The sequence below is a fragment of the Lolium rigidum genome, chromosome 1 (genome assembly GCF_022539505.1).
Source record: "Lolium rigidum isolate FL_2022 chromosome 1, APGP_CSIRO_Lrig_0.1, whole genome shotgun sequence".
Taxonomy (NCBI): Eukaryota; Viridiplantae; Streptophyta; class Magnoliopsida; order Poales; family Poaceae; genus Lolium; species Lolium rigidum.
The window spans coordinates 113918092-113936301 of NC_061508.1; the positions used below are offsets into that span (position 1 = coordinate 113918092).

General features: G+C 50.9%; 1 protein-coding gene and 1 pseudogene across 1 annotated transcript; both read left to right on the plus strand.

The window, feature by feature from the left end:
* The first annotated feature begins 9538 nt into the window (after nucleotides 1–9538).
* Nucleotides 9539–11253, plus strand: LOC124680251 (desmethyl-deoxy-podophyllotoxin synthase-like). Its single transcript, XM_047215341.1, has 2 exons — nucleotides 9539–10417; nucleotides 10624–11253. Exons 1-2 carry the CDS (start codon nucleotides 9539–9541, stop codon nucleotides 11251–11253), a joined length of 1509 nt encoding a protein of 502 aa, XP_047071297.1.
* Nucleotides 11254–14293: 3040 nt separating this feature from the next.
* LOC124680261 overlaps nucleotides 14294–18210 on the plus strand; it is a 13856-nt pseudogene continuing 9939 nt past the window's right edge.

The following is an 18210-nucleotide window of genomic DNA, read 5'->3' on the forward strand; positions in this document are numbered from 1 at the left end:
TGAGCGCCTGGCCTGGTGGTGTCGGGGGAGGGCGGTCTGCTGGCCGAACGTCGCTGGCCGGGAAGGCCTGCTGCATGGCCCGCGCGCGCTGCTCGAAGGCGCGAGCGTAGTACATGGCCGACTGCAGGTCCTGGGGATCCCGCATCTCCACGTCGACGCGAATGTGGTCCGGCAGTCCGCCAATGAAGAGCTCGGCGCGCTGCTGCCCCGTCACCCCGGGCGCATGGCATGCGAGGGCCTGGAAGCGGTCGGCGAAGTCCTGCACCGTGGTGGTGAAGGCCAAACGCCCGAGTTCCGCCAAGCGACTGCCGCGAATCGGGGGACCGAAGCGTAGAAGGCAGAGCTCGCAGAAGCGGTCCCATGGAGGCATGCCGCCCTCGTCCTGCTCGAGGGAGTAATACCATGTCTGGGCGGCGCCGCGGAGGTGGTACGAGGCGAGCCAAGTCCGGTCTGAGGCGAGGGTGCGCTGCCCTCGGAAGAACCGGCTCGCATTGGTTGAGCCGGCTGAGGGGGTCCTCGACGCCGTCGTACGTGGCGAAGTCGAGCTTGGCGTAGCGTGGGGGAGTTGGGCCGGCGGCGCCCTGGTACTCCGCGCGGCCAGCGGAAGGCTCCGCCAAGCGCGAGTATGCCGGCTCCGGAAAGGAGGGCCTCGGAGGGTCCCCGGCGGTCGTGTAGACGGGAGGAGGCGCCGATGCGGACGAGTAGACGGGCGGGGGCTCCGTCGCGGTCACCCACGCCGGGAGCCGCGAGGGCGACGGCGTGAACGGCACCCGCTGGATGGGGACGCCCTGGGGCAGCGAGGCGGGCCCGGCGCTGGGGGCCGGCTGCCACGTCGACCACGGCGGTGGGGGCGGCGAGGCCGGGGGCGAGGCGGGCACGCCCTGGACGGGCGGCAACGCCAGCGCGGCCGAGTAGGCGTTGAGGGCCAGCGGCAGCGGCGGCGTGGTCATCCCCTGAGAGCCGATCAGGTACAGGCGGATGCCTTGGACGGCGGTGGCGAGGTCGCGGATGGCCGTCGAGAGCTCTTGCTGCGAGAGGAGAGGGCGGCGCCGGCGACATCTGCAGGGGCGCCGCGACGCCCGTGGAGGGCGGCGGCAGGGGCGCGGCGGCGGAGGAGGCCGGCGGCGTCTCGGAGGCGGCGGCGGTGGTGGCGGTGGGCTGGCTCGAAGACATGATCGTAACGGAGGTCTCTGATACCAAATTGATAGGATCTCAGATCCTACCAGGCCGGTTACGTAGATTGTAGCGGTGGAAGTGTGCTGGACGGGGGAGAGAAAGGCGGCGTCGGCGGCTGGCCGCCGTCGCGAGGTTGGAGGAAGGCGGCGCAAGGGAAGGAGCGGCGGCTAGGGCAGGGAAGACCGACTCCTCAAGGAGTCAGCAATAACGATCTGTATGATCTGTTTATTGCTTGTCCACAAACGTATGATTACAGCTGTTTAAATAGACTAAGGACTAACGATAACTTGGGCTAAGCCCCTAATCGGCCCACTAATTGGACTTCCTCCGTGAATACACCAGGCCGGTCATAACAACAATATTCCTGGCTTCTTCTGCAGTTTGCATCTTTGTAAATGGAAAATGATGGCATGAGGACCAAAAAGAACAAATCCTGCTCAGTAGTTCCAATTGCGCTGCCACTAATTAATTAGTACAACATCTCCACTAAAATGCGATGCACGTCAAGTACAGAATACCAAGTATTGCAGATCTTCAACAGATTGGTGTAGGCTTCAAAAGATATTAAAGTACAGAATTCGCATAATATTCTCCAGCATCAGGTCCGTCACATAGTATCATCAAGCTGGGTAGAGAAAATGACGAAGGAAGGCAACGCGCGCACTGACCCTATTTTCACAAGTGCAGAATCACCTGCAGTACCACGCTTAACCGTCCGGAGATTCGTATAGAAGGCGAGACGAAGGGTTCCTCTCGCTAGCACCAAAAATTCCACCAGATCTCCCACCCCTGGGCATGGACAGAGGGATCAGGAGCGGGACCATGGGCTTTTTGGGCACCTCTTTGTCGTCGTCATGAATGTTAGGGGGCCGAGGCCGATGATGGAGGTGCCAGTTCCTGAGGCAGAGCGGTAAATCTCGGCAACGACCGCGTGAAGAAGAGGCCAGAGGCTCCAGCTCACGAGGCGTTGCGGTAGAGGCCGGCGGCGGTCGCGCGAAGAAGAGGCCCAGGGATCCCGTTCCTCCCGCCGGAGGAGAGCGGCAGCGCCTGTCGCCGGGCATCGAGGCTTGCCGGAGGAGAGCGGCAGCGCCTGTCGCCGGGTATCGAGGCTTCTAGCTGGTAAGGGCATCTCCAACCGGGCGACCCATCCCGCGCCCGCGCGTCCGGATGGGTCGAAACGGACAAAACCGCGGCCCAGCGCGCGGACCCATCTCTAAAACGGATGGCCGGGGCGTCCGGGACGACCCAAACCCGGCCCAAATCTTGGACGAGTTTGCGTGGCCGCGGACGCGAAAGGCTGGTCGCTCGCGTCCTCCCCTTGTCCGCCCCTGGCCCGCCTGTCCGCCTCCCACAACAGAAACACTCCACTCCACTCCCAAAACCTAGAGATGGCCGACGAAGCGACTGCCGCCGCCACCGCCACCAGCGCCACCATCGGAGAGGAGGCACTGGTCGCGGCCGTTGCCGCTCCTGCCGTGGAGGCGGCTCCTGAACTGGACGCTCCGGTGGTCGTGGAGCCCGGGCCGCCGGCGAAGAAGGCGAAGCCCGAGCTCACCGCGGAGCAGAGGGCGATGGAGTCCAAGAAGCGGGCGGACCGGCGCAGGGCGTCTGATCAACGGAAGAAGGAGGCCGCCGCCGCGGAGGAGCGGGTGCGGGCGGCGGAGCACCTCCTCCAACTCCAAACACAGGCGAAGAACAGTGTCATGCAAGAGCAGCAGGCGCAGGCCATGCTGTTTTACGGCCACTCAGCGCTCGGCCAGCACATGCTCATCCCCGGCACCGGCACGGCCTCGGGGGGGAGCTCGGCCTCATCCGTGACCCTGCCCCTTCCTCCAAGATCAACTGGCCCACCGTCTGCCCCGTTTGGGCACGAATTGGGGGCGCATTCTGGGCGGCACGCGTACCAGTCACGGGATGGGTCACCGGAGGTGGGAGAGTCCATGACGGGGCCGTCACCTTCGTCCATTGACCTCAACCGTGCGCCGGCGAACTCCAAAGGCCCCAAGAACCTGGGAGCAGCTGCCATGGCCGGTGCACGCAACCTGTTCGACGATTTGTCGGCCGCGCGCGCGCAGTCACCGTCGACCGTGCAGGCCCCTCCGTCTTACGCGCAGACGATGCCGACCACCCTGCCATATCCTTCGACACAGCAGGCTTCCCAGCCACCTCCCATTGACACACAGGAGGGCACAACTGCCTGTCCCGGCAGCATAAACATCGAGGAGGAGCCGTTGTTCGTTGAGGGCCTCACACAAGCCGCAGCTGCACAAGCTAGAGCTCGCCGGGTAAGCAAACGAACCGCCAACTACACGGAGAAGGAGGACAATGTGATCGTCCAAGGATGGTTGACCATCGGGCAAGATGCGTTGACAGGTGCCGAGCAGAAGGGGACCGCATTCTGGCGCCGGATCTATGAATACTTCCATGAACATCGCAAATATGGACATGAGCCATTTGAGAGCGACCGCAGCGAGATATCGCTCCAAAAGAGGTGGGGAACAATTCAAACTGAATGCAACAAGTTCCAGGCGGCGTATGAGCACGCGAAGCGGCTCCCCGTTAGTGGCTTGGGTGTGAAGGACTTGGTATGATTCTTAACCTCAACTTAATCATCCGATATTCGCACATATGTTTATCGTTGTTGTCTCGCTTTGCTCTAGGTGTGGCGAGCTTTGGAATTCTACAAAGTCAGCAATGGAGACAAGCCCTTTGCCTTCCCTCATTGTTGGAAGGAACTCCAGGGCACCCCCAAGTTCCAGGAGGGGTACGAGGGGTACGTGGCGACCTTGACTGGCAACAACCCCGCCAAAGATGCCACGGTCATTGACCTTGATGGTGGGCAGCCTTGCGGTAGCTCCGCTTCTCGTGCAAGTCGTCCACGCGGCCACAAGTCAACCAAAGCCGACATGAAGCGTGATGCTTCGTCCATGCTATTGTATGGCACTTTGAAGGAGATGCATGCGGACAGAGAGGTGTCCACGGACAAGAGGGATGAGAGGAGGCGCCGGGAGAAAGAAGAGGACAAGAAGAAATTCTTTGATGTCCAGCAGAAGAAGCTTGAGATTGAAGAGGTCAAGGCCCAGGCCAAAGCTAAAGAACTTGAGCTCAAAGAGAGAGAACTTGAGCTCATAGCAGTGGCAAGGGCCAAAGAGGTGGAGATGAAGGCGAAGGAAATTGAGCTCAAAGCAATGGCAAGGGCCAAAGAGATGGAGGTGAAGGCGCAGGAAGTTGAGCTCAAACGCCAAGCCGAGGACAACCTCATCATGAACGCCGACTTGACCAACATGAGTGAGGCGAAGAGAGCTTGGTTCGAGAAGAGGCGAAAGGAGATCCTCGAGCGCCCAAATTGAGTTAGACAATCTCAATTGTAATTTTTATATTTTTCTCAAACTATGGCACATTTTAATTGATTTATCATGTTACATTTGATACTATTTTATGCTATTTGCTATATTTTATGTTTGTTATATATTATTCCATGTTTATGAGATATTATTCTAGGTTTAGACATTGTTTTATAAAGTATCTGTGGCCAGATGGCCTATTTCCCAAAGAAGTAGGCCAAATGGCCAAATTGGGTGGCCGCTGCGTTGGGCGCAGCGTGCGACCCAAACGGACACGCGGACGCGGGGCGCTGTCCGGGTGTCCGTTCGGCCACCCAAACGGCCCAAAACGGACGGCCCAGCGCGTCCGTTTGGGTCGCCCGGTTGGAGATGCCCTAAGAGTCCTACAGATTACGATCCCATGCTTTAATCGATTTGGTGTAGGGAGATCGATCGCTTCTTATTTGGATCGGAGAAGGAAAGAAGAGGGACTCGTGTTTGATCGGGATACTCAGGCCGAGGACGACGCCCAACCAGATCTGGCGGTCATCTCAGCTCGAGAGAGGGGATTTTTCGGAAAGAGGAGGAATAAAGGACTGAACCGGTACCACGCCATTAACAGTAATATGCGATTTGGTGGGAGGGTAAAACAGTCCAATAAAAAGTTGGACGAAAATTTTGGCAGAAACCTTAGCTCCTTTATTATTAGGTATAGTTTTGGCAGAAACCTTAGCTCCTTTATTATTAGGTATAGATACAGATTTAAAATAAATTTGCCGTGGAAAATAGTACTAGTTCCATAAATATTTACCATTACATTACCAAAATCTGGAGGTCCGGTGAATCAGACATGCCTACCAATTCGCAGTTCCAGCACACCTCGCACATTGTTGTGAGCTTCAAAGTTGTGCTGCCAAGCTTCATGTTTGCACAACACTTCACCAAATTCGCAAAAAAAGAAAAAATTCTTCACCAAAGGAATGTCTCCTGGTAGTGAACATAAGTACCTCCTTCAAAGTCTGATGCAATCACAGCTCTTTGTAAACGATCAGGTAGGAGGGTTCTACTCGGATAACCGAGCCCCTTGATTATGCATTGCCTTATATAGGAGATACGGAAGAATTTACATCAGGGGGAAGGGAGGAGTCACGGACACAAACGTCTCGTGATGAAATCTATCTCTAACACCCCTCCTTAATCACAACTTTCGTAAGTTGAGATTAAAATCTAAACTCCTCAAAGTTTGTTACATGAAGTGGTTTTGTAAACCCATCAGCTAGCTAGTTGATCCTTCGATGGAATAAACCGTATCTCCAGTTGTTTCTTCAGCACCCGTTCTCTGACGAAGTGAAAATCTATCTCAATATGTTTAGCTCTAGCATGAAACACTGGATTAGCTGACAAGTATGTTGCTCCCAGATTATCACACCACAGACACAAAGGTTGTCTTGACTTGATGTCAAGCTCTTCAAGTAGAGACTGTACCCATATCACCTTAGTTGTGGCATTTGCAACAAACTTGTATTCTGCTTCTGTACTAGACCTGGAAACTGTTGCCTGCTTCTTGGCACTCCAGGAAATAAGATTTGGTCCAAAAAACACAGCAAAACCTCCAGTTGACCGTTGATCATCTGCACATCCATCCCAGTCTGCATCAGAAAAGGCACTGACCAATGTAGACCTTGAGTGAAGAAAAGTTAAACCGAAACTCAATGTATGCTTGACATATCTAAGAATCCTCTTTGCCGCAGTGTAATGAATGGTAGTAGGGGCATGTAAATACTGACACACTTTGTTGACTGCATAGGAAATATCCGGTCTTGTGAGAGTAAGATATTGCAACGCACCTACCATACTTCTGTATTTGATGCTATCCTCAGGACCAAGGAATTCTACCTCCCTTGGAGTGATCTTCTGAGAAGAGGACAAAAGGTGTGGCCATGCCAGAACAATGAGTCATCCCAACACGTGCAAGAACATCACGAGCATATTTCTCTTGATTCAAGACAATCCCATCAGGAACCTTCTGAACTTCAAGACCCAGAAAATAGTGAAGGTTACCAAGATCCTTGAGAGCAAACTCCTCGCCAAGAGCCTTGAGCATAGCATTGGTGGCCGCTAGAGATGAGCTAGCCACAATAATGTCATCTACATACATAAGCATGAACATGGTAACATTGAACTTAAGATAGATAAACAAGGACGTGTCAGATTTGGAGGCGAAAAAACCATATCGAACCAACTGGAGCTCAATCTTGAATACCATGCTTGAGGTGCTTGTTTCAGCCCATAGATAGCCTTGTCCAATTTGCACACATAATTCTGATACCTTTTATCTTCATATCCAGGCGGCTGACGCATTTAAACCTCCTCTTCCAGAACGCCATGGAGAAACACGTTCTTGACATCTAACTGTCGGGAACTCCATCCCCGAGATACATCAATGGATAGAAGAAGGCGAACAGTGGCAATATTCACAACTGGACTGAAAGTATCCTCATAATCAATGCCATAGTGTTGCTTAAAGCCTTTGGCAACCAAACGAGCTTTATATCGATAAGTAGAGCCATCTGCCTGATGCTTGATTTTGTAGATCCATCGACAATCAATGATGTTTTTACCTTGATGAGGTGGAACTAGACGCCATGTATTGTTCTTGACAAGAGCAGTATATTCATCATGCATAGCCGCTGCCCAATTTGGATCTTGTAATGCACCTTGCAGATTGACTGGCTCAGCAGAAATAGTAGACAGGCCCCAGCGGAGTACTGCTTTGGCTTGCGAATACGGGTGGATGCACGTGTAGGAGGAGGAGCAGGCACAAGAGGTGGTGCAGGCGGGGGCGGCACAGACGATCCAGACGATTTGCTGCTGCTGCTGCTCGTCCTGACGCTGTCGGGGGCAGGGAGCCGGACGGCGCAGAGGATCCAGTGGCCTCTGGTGTGACGGACGGAGCAGGTGAACTGGGCGGCGGGCTGGGCGCAGAAGATCCGCAGGGGAGACCAGCTCGACCCCGCGCATGCACAGGTGGAGCAGGGGACCGCTGCATGTGCGGCTGACGGGCTGCAGGGGGAGCAGCAGGCGCACGAGTGGGCGCTGGATCCGACGAGGATTGAGGCGATCGTGAGGTTGATGGCGTTGGAGTATCGACCTCGTGTCCCATGCTGCTGTCTTCTTGTCTGTTATTTCATGGGAGCTGTTTAGGCTGGTAGAAACCTCATTTTCAGCCAAATTTCCTGCTGCATTTGGCAAATGTTCTGCAGTACCATGGGGAACAACAAATGGAACACTTGGAACAGGGTTAGTAGTATGAGAATTATCAGCATTTAAATCATCCAAATTTTCATTCCCATGTGCACAAGAATATAAGGATGGATCAAGTAACAAGATTTCTTGGCGAAGCAAAGCGCCAGCATTTGGGTGAAGAGTTTGGAACGGAAAAACAGCCTCATCAAAGACAACATCTCTCGAGATATAGACCCTACCGGTGGCAACGTCAAGACACTTGACCCCCTTTGTGGCGAGGACTATAGCCAAGAAAGACACATTGCTTGGAGCGAAAAGCAAGTTTGCGCTTGTTGTAAGGGCGTAAATTTGGCCAACACGCACATCCAAAAACACGAAGAGACTGATAGTCTGGTTGTGTCCCTAAGAGACGATGTACCGGGGTATCATTATTAATGACAGTGGTAGGAAGCATATTGATGAGATATGTGGCAGTAAGGAACGCTTCATCCCAAAATTTCAAGGGCATATGGGCATGTGTAAGAAGTGCTAGTCCTACTTGAACAATATGGCGATGCTTTCTCTCAGCGGAACCATTTTGTTGATGGGCATGTGGACATGAGACATGATGAGAGATGCCTTGAGACTAAAAGTAGGAGTGTAATTTTTCATACTCCCCGCCCCAATAATGGATGAACAATTTTTTGGGGGGAAATAGATATTAATTTTACCAGTTGAATGATCTGTCGTTTCTATTGCATAAATAAACAAACGATAGAAAATTGCGTAAATTAGTAACTAGCATTGTCATATTAGGGGGCGAGGCATGTTACTGAGTGAAGATAAGATGCATACCTTATTCTGGAGCTTATTTTAGTAAAAAATGGGGTTTCAGAATTCAAAAGATAATTTAGTTTCATAATCAAATACATTGCATTATATACTTGCTTTTCTTCGTCGGCGCCATGTCCTTACTCGTCCAATCTCCCTTGTAGCCTTGTTGGTCGCGACCTAGTCTCGTCCCCGGCGGCCGCGGTTCTGGTTCCCGCTCCGCGGCTGCGCTCTGCCGTGTTTCGCCGGTGCCGCCTCCGCTCTGCACGATCTCAACTTCGCAAGGTTTTCCCGTTTCCTTGATTTCAGCCGTAACAGGAAGTTGTAGACGGCAGAGATACAACCATAATTCAGTGGTTTACGATTAGGCATGCCCAACACGGAACTGTGTCATACCGATTCATTAGTTTCAGTCATACAACAGGGATTACCATCGATGGCACGCAGCAGGAGACAAACCTGAACGAGAGCTGACTCATATGTACTACCTCCGTTTCAAGGATTAAGGTGCACGCGTATTTTAAGATAAATTTTAACCATAAAAATTAAACAACAAAAGCTTGATTGTATTATATGTAATTAGTATCATTGGATTCGTATTGAAAATCACTTTTTAATGATACTAATTTCATACAAACAATTTTTATCTATTTAAAGTAATTCTTGATCAAATAAAAAGCACGTAAAACTAGAACGCCTTATTCCTTAAAACGAGGTAGCATACTACTATTAGCGTCAAATTTTAGGTATGGCAGCTGCCAAACCTTGCCATATTGCTGGCTCCGTACCTAGCGTTAGTATTAATCACCGTGGAAGATCTGGCAAGGCCAATAAGTCAGACCCAATAATGCTGAACGTACGGACAACTTCTTACGAAAAGGATGTTACGCGCAACGTGTGGATCTCAACTTCTTACACACCAGACCACGCATTCAGTTCAAGTCTACATAACTGGATTGGTGATCGTTGACAAGACACAAATAATGGAGGACACCTCTGAGTACTGCTACCTCGGCTGGGCTCTCGTGTCGCTGGCGTTGCTTGCAACGTTCAGGTGGTGGCGCTTGACGGCCAACAATGGGTTGCGGCTCCCGCCAGGTCCGTGGCAGCTGCCGTTCATTGGCAGCCTGCACCACCTGGCCGGGCAGCTTCCTCACCGTGCCCTGCGCGAGCTGGCGCAGCGCCACGGGCCGGTGATGCTCCTCCGTCTGGGCGAGGTGCCCACGCTGGTGCTGTCGTCCCCGGAGGCAGCCCGCGAGGTGATGAAGATCCAGGACCTGGCGTTCGCGACGCGGCCGCTGACGCCCACCATGAGCGTAGTGACCTGCGGCGGGCGAGACATCATCTTCGCGCCGTACGGCGACTACTGGCGCCACCTCCGGAAGATCGCCGTCACGGAGCTCCTCGTGGCGCGCCGCGTCGCCTCCTTCCGCGCCATCCGCGAGGAGGAAGTGGCGGCCATGCTGCGTGAGGTCGGGTCCGCCGCCGCGGCCGGCTGCGACCTGGATATGCGCGCCCGGCTGTGCGCGGTCGTCTCCGACACCACGTTCCGCGCCGTCATGGGCGACCGGTGCAAGCAGCGTGAGCTGTACCTGCGAGAGCTCGACAACCTCGTTGGGCTCGCGACGGGGTTTAACCCCGTGGATCTGTGGCCGTCGTCATGGCTCGTGAGACGCCTCAGCGGCACCCTGCGCCACACCGAGGAGAACCACGCCCTGGTGTACGGTATCATCAGGGGCGTTATCCAGGACCATCTCGACAGGAATAAGCAGGGCGAAGAAGACGAGGACATGCTTGACGTGCTGCTCAAAATACACAAGAATGGCGAGATCGACATGGTCGCAGTCGAAGCCGTCATCTTTGTATGTATTTCCTCCATCCATAAAATCCTCCATCAATTAAATAATATTGAAGATTTGTTTAAATTTAGATGTATCTACGGATTATGTACTAACGCTTTAGATGAATTTACGATATCTTTTTATGGGATAGAGGTAGTAGTACAAATCATCTCTCTTGTTCATACTCCTACACTACAAAAAAAATATTTGACAAGCACTATCGACAGGATCTCTTCGCTGCCGGCAGCGAGACATCGGCAACAACGTTGGAATGGGCCATGGCGGAGCTGGTCAAGAACCCAAGGGTGATGAAGAAGGCGACAGCCGAGGTGCGCCGAGCTTTCAAGGCAGGCGGCACGGTGGTCGAGGATAGGCTCGGAGAGGTGCCGTACCTGCACCTCGTCATACGGGAGACGCTCCGTATGCATGGCCCGGCGCCGCTGCTACTCCCACGCGAGTGCCAGGAGCCATGCCAAGTGATGGGCTTCGACGTGCCGAAGGGCACGCAGGTGATCATCAACGCCTGGGCGCTCGGCCATGACGAGCGGTGCTGGCCCGACGGTACCGAGGAGTTCCGGCCGGAGCGATTCCAGGACGGCGCCGACGCGGCCGCGGTGGATTTCAGGGGCACCGATTTCGAGCTCCTGCCGTTCGGCGCCGGCCGGAGGATGTGCCCTGGGATGGCGTTCGGACTTGCCAGCGTGGAGCTCCCGCTCGCCAGCCTGCTGCTCCACTTCGACTGGGAAGTGCCGGACCTGGCCGGGTTCGACATGACTGAAGCGTTTGGAGTCACCGCGCGGCGGAAGGCCGACCTCCTCCTGCGCCCTTCCCTCCGCGTGCCCGTGCCAAGCTCCTGACCAGCTGGAGTCCAAGTCCACTATATATTTCAGCACATATATATTGTTGCATGCATTCTCATTGTAATTGTGAATCCCTTGGTTTCGTCGAAGCCACTAGCCCACAAGAATACGGAGCTGTAATATATTTGATTTTGTTAAAAAAAAGAAACTTAGTAATAAAATTGGTTCTGTGGATCGATTGCTATAAAAACCGGGGGTGCCTCCATTAAAATAAATAAATAAAATACGGAGCACACCTGCAGCAGGTTCATCGGATTCAGGTATGCAGGCAAATATGACGCGTGCAGGCCATTGTTGAAATGTTACACTTGGAAGATGAAGGAATTGTGGTGCTTGAAGCCTCATGATTTGGTGCACATGGGTACCAGTGATCCCTATTTTAAGAATAATTAATAATCACATTTTAAGTTTTAGAAAAATCTAAAAAAAAATTATGATGTAGCCAGTATTGTATTCCACAAACATCAGCTGAAAATAATTTGTATTTTCGGCTACATAAAAATAACAAATATGTGGATCTAAGTATAGTGATTTAAATCTTAAAAAAATCAGACTTTGTCATTTTTATGTAGCTCGGAAAACAAAACATTTGTAATTGAGATTTTTTTTACGTTAGTGGGATACATCATCAGTTCTTTTTAGAATTTTGTTACATAATTTTTTAAACATATAAATCAAATTTTCGATTTTTTAATACGTCGAGAGCACTGGTGCCCATGATCTAAAATGACTTTTCACAATGCGTTTCACTCTTTTCTTTACTATAAAGGTTAAAAACGGTGACTGATGTCGTCACGTTTCGATCAATTTAGAACGAAGATTCCATCCTCCTTTTTATCCCAAACTCCAACAACTAACCATCAACAACTAACCATGTCCACCGTTGACCGACGCAGCCGAGCCTTCCACATCAATATCTCACTAATCATACCCCACAATAATCTCTGATGTAGTTAGTTTGTTATTCATCAATTGATTTGTTTGGTTCATCGAGCGGCACGCTCGAAAGCCAACCAAAACAAACAATAATTGATTTCTACTTTTTTGAAAAGAGGGAGGCGCCGGATGCGCCAAATTTCATTAAACTCAAACAAAGTTACAGCATGCAGTACAATACCCCTGAATGAGTCATATAGTTTCTGACTAGTCCATTGACGATAGCCTCTCTTACGCAATCCTCCTCAGCCGGATCCCCTAGTGGTCACACCCCTCGCCTTTGCCCCTCCTCCCCTCGTCCCCGTTCATCTGGAACCATCTCAGGGTTCGGCAAAGCCATGGAGCTCAGATACACTAATGCCGAATCCATCTGAGCTCGCTAGAAAGGAAAACATGGAGAAGAAGGTGGACGAGGCCGCGAAAAAGTCCAAGGCCCGAATCCGCGAGGGTTAAGTGAAGGGACAATGGATGCCCTGCGCCGTGATACAGAATGAGCTGCAGAGCATGGAGTCGACGGGATTCCTCAGTCCCGGGACCAAAAAATTACCTCTAACAAGCCTACGTCAGAGGCAAAGAGCGACTATATTTTGCAATAGTGAAATTTTACAATAGCAACATCATGTATTGACCTCAACCAAAACCACATAGGAAACATCTCAACAAATAAGAAAGAGATTATGAGTTTAGTAAATAATATCCTTCGGTAATTTTAAATGTTAGTTCAAAATTGTATTTATCTCCGCATCGCCGGCAGTGGCAGACCTTGGGTTGGTAATTTTTTTGAGTGGCGTCGGGGGCAGATCTGGGCGGTGTTCGCGGGACGGCATGCGAGAAATGGCGGGAGCTAGCGGAGGAGGGATGTTATTGAGGGAAGAAATGGAGGGAACCCAAATAAATATGGAGGGAAGCCGGCTCTCCATCGCCGACAGTGCTGGCCCACGAGCCTTTTCACCTTTCGCCAGTATCCCCATGCGCACCCGAGTGCGTTGTGTTCGTCCTGGTATCGCTGGACAAATAATAAGCCCAATCCGGCGAAAATTGGGATACTATAGGGGCGAGTGGGAAGAACCAGTGGATTTTTTAGATATTTTTAATTTTTTTTTTGGATATTTAGGTATTTCCACCTTAGTAAATTGCTTCGATTTTGCCACGCCATCTTTGCAGGTGGGTTCCACTAGTTGTCATATTCTCTGTCAATTCACGATCACTATTCGATTAGTGCACACCGCAAAAGACTAAGTCTTACTAGCAAACCATAAAGTGGTAGTTTCCGGACTATTAAGCACAAATACCTCCCAAGTAAACCGGTACGGAAAAAACCAAGACACCAGGCGATCACGTGGCGGCTCTAAAATCCATCTAGGGTTTCGTCCCTCTCGCCGGCGACGCTGCCGGTCCGCTCCGCCTCCGGTGGCCTTGGGGCCTTGGAGGTGTGGCGGACCGCGGCCTCTCGCCGGCGGGAAGGTTTCAGTTCTTCGTTTAGTTCGTTTTTGGTGTCTTCTTCGGGATGGTGAGGCGGCGGCTACTTCCTGAAGTCAGAATAAGGTCCTCCCCGTCCTATCCTCGCTCCGGCGGTGCATCTAGCGCCGGCAGAGGGCGCGTGGAGTTTTGTGTCCGGCGGATCTCCCGTGATCCGGTCGTCTTTCGTGTTCTACGGTTATCATCATTGGTGATGGTTCCTGCTCTGGTGCGCTGGTCCTTTTGGGCCTTAGCACGACGACTTCCCGTCTGTCTACTACAACAAGCTCTACTACGACAAGCTTTGCCTGACTCCGGTGATGGAGGGGTGTGGACGGCGGCGCGCCTTCGGCTCGTGCTAGTGTCTGTAGTCGTCGCTAGGTGGTCCAATGATCTATTTGTAATTTTTATTACTTTTAGATATCTTTGTACTACTGTTGATGATTATTAATAGATCGGTGGAATTTTCGCAAAAAAAAAAACCGATACAATAGTTTATTTTTTAATACAGACACAAATGCGATAGTTTTGCCAATGCGAAATCGCTCCAAGAAGAAAGGAAGTGTCGAACTGGTCACTCACAGAACAAAACCTATCCCCAACCGTAGCCTAGAGCAGATCCCCTTCCTCCACCCCGGCGGCCATGGCCTCGCCGGCGCTGGCAACCATCCCGGACGAGCTCCTGGAGGAGATCTTTCTCTGCCTTCCGACCCCGGCCGCGGTCTCCTGCGCCTCCGCCGCGTGCACCTCCTTCCGCCGCGTCATCAAAGGCCGCGCCTTTCGCCGCCGCTTCCGCTCGCTGCACCTGCCTCCCCTTCTTGGCTTCATGGACGCGGCCGGCTTCCACCCCGCCGAGGCGCCGCACCCCTCCGCCCCGCTCGCCGGCGCCCTCGCCCCCTGCGCCGCCGACTACTCCTTCGTCCCGCCCGTCATTTCTTCTTCTTCCTACGAATCCTTCGAGCTCGACGGGGACGCAGTCCCCCGCTGGCGCCCCCGCGATGTCCGCGATGGCCGCGTCCTCCTGGATTGGATCTCCCGCCACCCTCGCGTCGTCCACATGTGGAGCTACCCGGAAGACGGCTCCCCGGAAGACGGAGACGGCTCCGACATAAGCATCCTCATGAACTGCACCGAGGTGGTTGATTACCACGCCGGCGCCCGCCCCACGTGGGCCAAACGGGAGCGCTGCAACGCCGCCGACTTCCACCTTGCCGTGTGCGACCCCTTGTTCCGCCGATACGTGTTGCTCCCCACCATACCCGAGGACCTCGCCGCCCACCCGCAAGAGCGCCTCTTCGAGTTCGAGCCCATGCTCGCTCCCACCACCGCCTCCGACGGCGAGGATGAGTCCCTCAAGGTGATATGCATAGCAAGATACGAAACCAAGCTCGCCATCTTTGTCTTCACTTCCACAACTAGGCAATGGCGCTTGGGCATATGTCCCAACTTGACTCCTCTTTTTCGATAAAGGATGCTTTATTACTTCAAGAAGCAATTACATCCAGCCTCTGCATAACCAGGATGCACACAGCCGTTTGTTTGTCTCAAGTCACCAAAGTTACATAAAACAAAAAGAGGCGAAATACATATCGGAACGATGAATTATATAACGCCTAAGAGCTAGGTGGAACTTCTATCCGTAGACTATGCTGCCACCCATGTAGGGAAAAAGTATCCCTCGCCGTAACCTCCAACCGTGTACAGTACCTCCGTAAACAGGTCTCGGTTCTCCTCCCGCTGAAGAGGTAACCACGAACGGAGAATACCTGTGCATCTGTAGATAACCTGCAACAAAGAGCATTTTTTGTCATTAAAGATCTTGTCATTTCTACATAGCCGTAGCGCCCGGATAATCGCTAACGCCCCCATCCTAAGAAGCATTTTAAACCTTGAATTGATACCATGCAGCCAATTGCCAAAGACATTAGCGACACTAGTCGGGGGATACAAGGTAGACGCTACTTGGATGACTCGACCATATAGATCTCGCAAACTGGCACCGGAAGAATAAATGATTGATGGTTTCGTCATGATGACAAAAGACGCATCGTGTACTTCCGTGCCAATTCCGCTTAACAAAATTATCTTTGGTGAGAATAACCCCACGACGAAGATACCATCCAAAAAATTTAATTTTTAATGGTATCTTCATCTTCCAAATTTTCTTATTATTATCAACTGGTAAATCAGAGAGCAGCATCGCATTGTAGAAAGATTTTACAGAAAAGGAACCATCTACGTGGAGGTTCCATCGAAATTCATCTGGCTCTGGTGATAATTGAATATCTCCAAGCCGCAGAATTAGGTTGTTCCATGCCACGAGCCTTTGTCCTAGTAAAACCCGTCTGAACGTCACATTCGGGGGTGAGGTAGCCATTACAGTTGCAATGGTATCACCTTGGCGACGCGCAATTCTATACAAAGCGGGATACTGTTCACATAGGGGTGCATTGTCGAGCCAAGCATCTTCCCGTAACCGTATCTCGTGCACCATTCTTAATGGAGAAAGTCCCATGTCGAAAAAAGATATTTTTTGTCGCCATAAGACCGGCCCAGAAGTGTGAATCCCCAGGTTTCCAAACCATTTGAGATAATGTCTTCGAGCCTATGTACTTTCTCCGAAGTATAGTTTGCCAAATCCCATCCTCCGTAAGTAGCTTAAATAGCCATTTACCCAGAAGCGATGAGTTCTTGACCTTCAGGTCATGAACTCCAAGCCCTCCTTGATCTTTGGGACTACAAACTATACTCCATTTAACCAGTCGATATTTCTTTTTCTTGTTGTCCCCTTGCCAAAAGAATCTGGATCGATAATAATCGAGTTTGTGCAGAATTCCTTTGGGTAGGATGAAGAATGATAACATATACAGTACCATATTAGTTAGTACTGAATTAATGAGTACCAGTCTTCCACCTAGGGACAACAGTTTACCTTTCCAACTACTGAGGCGTTTTTGTAATCTTTCTTCCACTAATTTCCATTCCGCAATTGTAAGTCTCCGATAATGAATCGGAATACCCAAATAGCGAATCGGAAATTGGCCTTGCCCGCAACCAAATAACTCTGAATACAGAGCTACATCGTCTTGGGCATCACCGAAGCAGAACAATTCACTTTTATGGAAATTAATTTTCAATCCCGATAATTGCTCAAAAGCTGCTAAAATTAATTTCAGATTTCGAGCTTTTTCAAGATCATGATCCATAAAAAGAATTGTATCATCGGCGTATTGAAGGATAGATAAGCCACCATCAACTAGATGTGGAATCACTCCTTCAATTTGACCATCAGACTTGGCCCGCTCTATGAGTATCGCCAACATATCCGCTACGATGTTAAACAACATCGGAGATAATGGATCCCCTTGGCGTAACCCTTTTCGCGTTTGGAAGTAGTGACCGGTGTCATCATTGACCCGTATAGCCACACTACCGCCATACACAAAATCATTAATTAGAGCTCGCCACTCAGGTGAAAAGCCTTTCATCCTGAGTGTCTGTTGAAGGAAAGACCATTTAACTTTATCATACGCCTTCTCAAAATCAAGCTTTAAAATAACCCCATTTAATTTCTTAGAATGCATCTCATGTACCGTGTCATGCAAAACCGCCACTCCGTCAAGGATGTTCCGTCCTTGCATAAAGGCTGTTTGCGATGGTAAAACCACATGATCCGCAACCGTATTAAGTCTAATGGTGGCCACTTTAGTGAAAATCTTGAAACTTACATTTAATAGGCAAATGGGTCTATATTGTTGGATCCTTTCTGCCTCATTAATTTTCGGTAACAAGATGACTTCGCCAAAATTTAGACGAAATAATTCTAGTTGTCCAATGTGTAAATCATCGAACAAATCTAGAAGGTCCACTTTAATAGTATCCCGTAAGGTTTGATAAAACTCTGCTGGAAAACCATCTCGGACCCGGTGCTTTGTTGCATTCCATTTGGAAAACAGCCTTCTTAACCTCTTCCTCAGTATAAGGTGCGGTTAGCAAGCCGTTTTCTTCCAACGAAACTTGGGGTATATCATCCGTTAGGTCCTCGTTAAGAGTAAAATTACTTTCCTCTGGAGGACCAAACAGACCCTTATAATAGTTAGTAATGTAAGACTTGAGTTGCTCATGGCCTTCAATCAAACCCTTCATCTTGAATAAGAGAGTGAATACGTTTTTTCCGGTGTCTCCCATTGGCTAAGCCATGGAAATACCTCGTATTTGAGTCTCCTTCCAAAATGAATTGAGCCTTGGATCGTTGATACCATTTGAGTTCCTCTTCGCGGAGAAGACCGGTGACATAGGCATCCCAAATGGGCCTGCCAAAGATAGTACCCGGAGTTTATTGAAGGCCCACTACCCGAAGAATAGGAAGATTCGGGAGTCCAAGATATGTTAAGGAAAGCTAGAGTTGTAATAGGAAGAGTTATTTGTAATCTGGCGGGATGAGTTAGAAACCGTCCCGGACTCTGTAACTTGTACAAAACGAAACCCTCGGCTCCACCTCCTATATAAGGGGGAGTCGAGGGACAAAGAAAGGATCGAATCTACCGTCAACATAACCCT